The sequence below is a fragment of the Sinocyclocheilus rhinocerous genome, unplaced genomic scaffold (assembly GCF_001515625.1).
Source record: "Sinocyclocheilus rhinocerous isolate Xijiao unplaced genomic scaffold, SAMN03320098_v1.1 scaffold1600, whole genome shotgun sequence".
In the NCBI taxonomy this organism is placed as follows: Eukaryota; Metazoa; Chordata; class Actinopteri; order Cypriniformes; family Cyprinidae; genus Sinocyclocheilus; species Sinocyclocheilus rhinocerous.
This window is the reverse complement of record NW_015665129.1, coordinates 235173-239931: the sequence shown is the minus strand read 5'-3', so window position 1 is coordinate 239931 and position 4759 is coordinate 235173. Positions and strand designations below refer to the sequence as shown.

The following is a 4759-nucleotide window of genomic DNA, read 5'->3' as shown; positions in this document are numbered from 1 at the left end:
TATAGCTTGCTTAAAGTTACATTTTTAGTGGACGGAAGTCGATACTCTATTCCTGAACTAGTTGGAAAGTTTGGTACCGATGACTTTATACTTTAAACATGGGCTTCACAGAACTAGTCGGGGGTCTTTAAAGGATTTGTGGATAAATTTAATATGCTTTGTCTTGTCTCGCCATGCCCACTGATTCTTCGCTATATGTAAATTTGAAGCTTACCTGAAGCCGCTTCTTCGGGTGTGGTTACACCCCAACATGCACTGCAAATTAAGACTAAATGCCTGCGGCATTATTTTAATAAGAACTTTTCACGCGAGTTTAAAGCCCTTGGCAAGAGATTCTCTTCATACAAATTAAAGATGGAAAATAGCTACAAAGAAAGTAACTTTTAATACAGAGAAATAAGATACACTTTACATCATCATGTTATAATCTTATATTAATTACACGCTTTTATGTATAAAGAATTTACCCAGATTCAACATTATATTCATGAAAAAATTAACTTTTTTTTTTTTTTATCATCCAACAATATTATGAATACAACATGGTTTCTAGGAAAAGCAGCATGGAGTTGTAAGAATGAAATGTTCAGCATTCCACTTTCCACTGTGTTTTCTCCATTAAATAAAAGCATCATCTGGGTATTTGAATTGACTGTATGTTTCTGAAGATCTAAAGTCACCATGAAATTGGAATAGACTGTTTTTCATGGAATATTGCAGTTTTTATTATGATTATTCCATGCACTTAAATATATAAAAAAACACACAAAAGCAAACATTCTTAACCATCCTCCATCTTTCAGTCTGCTGCAAGCTAGAGATAAGAAAATGCATAAAAATCAAGCCTCGTTCTTTTTTTTTCTCTTTCGATATTCCAGTTTATTAGTGTTGCCCATCTCTTAAATATGCAAATAAGGATATTAACTTTAGTTTTTTAATATACAGTGTAATATCTTGACAATCAGTTAATTATTCCAAGAGTGAGAAAAACATGTTTCACAGCAGCTGAAATTTGCTATATTTCATGGTTTTCCTCTGATTAAAGCTTGCTCAACCAATCCGTCTGCTGCTGGAATACACTGGTACCAAGTATGAGGAGAAGTTCTATTCTTGTGGTGACGGTAAGTGATGATTATTATAACATACAGTAGCAGACACAGTCAGATTGTCCATGTAAAAGCACATTGAGTTGATTCTATATTCTTGCTTTGCAGCTCCCAATTATGACAAAAGCTGTTGGTTTAATGAGAAAGAGAAACTTGGGATGGACTTTCCTAATGTAAGTTACATAGTTACCCACATAGTGTTGTTCAGTATAACATGCAATAACTAACCACCATTATCCTTCACCAGTTGCCCTACCTAGAGGATGGAGACACGAAAGTGGTCCAAAGCAATGCCATATTGAGATACATCGCCCGCAAACATAACCTCTGTGAGTACTTCATTCATTTCTTCATTAAAAAAAAAAGCATCACTGAAAATAACTAATGTAAAACATCTCTCTGTAATGTTTCTAGGTGGGGAAACTGAAGAAGAGCAGATGAGAGTTGACATCTTGGAAAACCAGGCGATGGATTTCCGCAGTGGTTTTGCCCAACTCTGCTATGGAGACTTTGTGAGTGCCCATGAGCAACTTTAGTAGACTGTCTTAAGTGCTGATTGATTATTTGGAGAAAATCTAAACTCTTTTTTTTTTTTTTTGTAAACTGTTAAGATAACGAGTGATTTATAATACTTCACAGAACAAAAACAAACCATGTTACAATGAGAAATTGCCAGGAACTCTAAAGCAGTTCTCTGACTTCCTTGGGGACAGGAAGTGGTTTGCTGGGGACAAGGTAAATTAGGCACAATGTTTGGAAGCACTTTAATTTGTCCATTTTGTGATAGGAAAGAGATAATTTGTTTGACAAGCTCATCCCAGTTTTGGCTCATCCTGTAGATCACATTTGTGGACTTCATCATGTATGAGCTGTTGGATTTGCATCGCATGTTTCACCCGGAGTGCCTGGATGACTACAGAAACCTGAGATCTTTCCTGGATCACTTTGAGGTTTGGATTGAGTTTGTAATACAGAGTATCATTTGATATTCTTACATAAATTGTAATGTTAAAAATTGTGATTCTGATATGAATTGTGTTCCCTGTCAGAGCCTTGAGAAGATGGCAGAGTACATGAAGTCGGGCAAGTTCATGAAAACACCTGTGAACAACAAGATGGCCAAATGGGGAAACAAGAAGGAGTGAAAATGACAAGATTTTGTCTTGATTTTTTTGGTACAACATTTTAACCTTCCCAATAAAAAAAGGATTAGTTAAATTTACATCCTAATGATATAGTGTATTAGATATTTCCCTGTTCAGATTTTCAATGTTTGAATTGTAAAAAAGCATGAACTTCAGGACCTAATTTTGACCCAATAAAGCAGAGCATTGTTGAGTTCAGTGCATTTAAACCTTATTGATTAGAAATTAAATGGTCATGAATGACAATGCAAATGTAAAAAAGGTTTTTAAACCAAAGGCATCCTGATTAAATTCACTTTATTACTGTTGTGAGGTAAAACACAAACCCACAACTGGATTGTTGCCTTGAAATTAAATGTAACAAAAATATATTTAACCCCAAAATAAAAAGCTTACTTTAAGACCAATAAACTATGGCTACTAATGTGTTGATTATTGACCATTTATTAATATACAGTGCACAATTAGCAAACAGTGTCAAGATCAGAGTGTTACAGACGTGATTCATTTTCATTTAACACATATAACAGCTACATAACATACAGTACAATTAGACAAGTGCCCACCACCACAGTGACATCAGTGGAAATCAATTTAATGGAACAATCTGCATCAAATAAATAAAATGAATGCATTAAATGTATTCATCATTTGCATGTGTGAAGGGTAATATAACTGAACAAGTCTGTAGGCATTAGCCTTGGCTTGTTGTCTAATGAATGGAAATGCTGAGGAGTTTACTGAATAGCTCTTGTTCATTCAGGTCCAGACACGTTCAGATTCTTGCTATCGAAATGCACCGGTGTCCTCAGATTATTAGCGGCCACCATACTGGCTGTATTCAGCCTCACTGGCAAGCTGCAAAGGAAATAGAGACCGATGACAATTGTGAGCGCCGCCTCATTCATTAAATGACCGTCGGGTATAAAACCACACTGAATACTGTGAGATCACTTCACCACAATGAAAAGTGCTCCATAAATAGGCGGGAGCTTACTTTGAACAAATAGAGCTGCATGACTTACTGCAACAGTCGATCTGACGCTCTGCAGTTGGAAGAATACTCGACCTCCTTCCTCAGGACATATCGCTCTGATATCATCCTGTTTCATTCCCAGCAACATTGCTCCATTAAACACCCCAAGACTCTGGACTGTCCTACACAAATACATGATGAATCAAGGGTGACAACAGGTTGATAAATGACTTCTTGGAGCATGTTCAGCTATTTCTGTTGTAAAGTGTCAGAACTACATTTTGGTGTAGTCTAGAATCAATGCACTCAGTGTGCTCTTCCAGCTAATTAAGTGTGAAGACCAATACATCCACAGTCAAAAATACAAGAAAAATGGTCCGCAAAATTTAATACAAATTAAAAAACTTTTTAGGTGCAAACGTTTTTTGTATTTTTGACCATTTTAAAGAATAAAATTAAAGATGATAGAAATGGTTTCTTACATTTTCGAAAAGCCTTTGTACTGTAACCAGGCTTTGACTTCCTCAGGTCTAGATCTCATATCTAGAGATGGAGGTCCTCTCATATTTTGCTGAGAACATAGGGGGCAACATTCATAAAACAATGAATTGTGTATAGCAAAAATCTATTAGTTAAATATACAGCAATACATGTCCTGACCAAACAGTGATGAAAAATTGGGTGTCATACATTGACCGATGTTAAAAAATATGAATTAAGCCATTGTTTAGCATGTCCTTGATACATTATTGAAATGATTGTTTTTAAATAAAAATGTAGAGTAAGAATACATTTGTAAAAATAAATAAAAAGAAAGAAAGAAAAGAAAATGTGTGCATTGGCCATGACTTACTGTTGGCCTTTGTCCATCAGCAGGCTCTAGAACATTCTGAGGCACATAACCCTCCTCATTACGACTGTTTTTCACTTTCCACCATTGCCCAGACTTGTCGGTTACCTGTTTACATAAGCATAGAAGTGTATAAACAAGAACAAACTATTTGTATACATTTTCTGCTCACAGAAAAAAGGTAACATTATATTTGTTAACATTAGTTACTACTTTAGTTACAATAGATTAAGATTAATAAATGCTTTTCTTTGTTAGTTCATGTAAATTTCAACATTTACTAAAATTATTAAAATCAAAAGTTGTACTTGTTACACATGAACTAACAATGAACAATTAACTTTAACAAAGATTAATAAATGCTTTAACAAATGTATTGCTTACTCTTTTAACTAACATTAACTAGTGGAACCAGGGGCGCGGGTAGATATTCTGCTAATTACTGATTGCAAATAGTGTAAATTATCTGCACCTCAGCATTGTAATACATTATAAAACAGTGTGCAATAATAACTTGTATAAATTTTAATTTGAATTCAAATTATTAAATGGTTGCCACCTTATTGGGACAAAAGCCCTTCCCTACACCTAACCCTACCCGATACTTTATTTTCAACTTTTTGATTATTTCCTTCATTTTTATTGAAATTAAATGCTTTTCTGATGTGATTTGAAATTTGAA

At 34.6% G+C, this 4759-nt stretch overlaps 2 protein-coding genes across 4 annotated transcripts in view; one reads left to right on the top strand and one right to left on the bottom strand.

Annotated features, from left to right (window-relative positions):
- Positions 1-2460, top strand: part of gstm.3 (glutathione S-transferase mu tandem duplicate 3) — a 2762-nt gene extending 302 nt beyond the window's left edge. The window contains exons 2-8 of the mRNA XM_016542159.1: positions 1046-1121; positions 1215-1279; positions 1354-1435; positions 1521-1618; positions 1746-1841; positions 1946-2056; positions 2156-2460. Of these exons, the coding sequence (XP_016397645.1) occupies positions 1046-1121; positions 1215-1279; positions 1354-1435; positions 1521-1618; positions 1746-1841; positions 1946-2056; positions 2156-2251 (624 nt within the window). The 3' untranslated portion in view covers positions 2252-2460. The remainder of the gene's footprint in view (positions 1-1045; positions 1122-1214; positions 1280-1353; positions 1436-1520; positions 1619-1745; positions 1842-1945; positions 2057-2155) is intronic.
- LOC107731156 (epidermal growth factor receptor kinase substrate 8-like protein 3) overlaps positions 2283-4759 on the bottom strand; it is a 10644-nt gene continuing 8167 nt past the window's right edge. The window contains exons 17-20 of one of the 3 annotated variants that reach the window (XM_016542152.1): positions 4081-4185; positions 3710-3798; positions 3277-3409; positions 2283-3109 (exon numbers count right to left, since the gene is read on the bottom strand). In XM_016542152.1, the coding sequence (XP_016397638.1) occupies positions 3068-3109; positions 3277-3409; positions 3710-3798; positions 4081-4185 (369 nt within the window). In that variant the 3' untranslated portion in view covers positions 2283-3067. Of the gene's footprint in view, positions 3410-3709; positions 3799-4080; positions 4186-4759 lie in introns of all 3 variants that reach the window. The other 2 variants (XM_016542151.1, XM_016542153.1) reach the window with 2 other exon arrangements.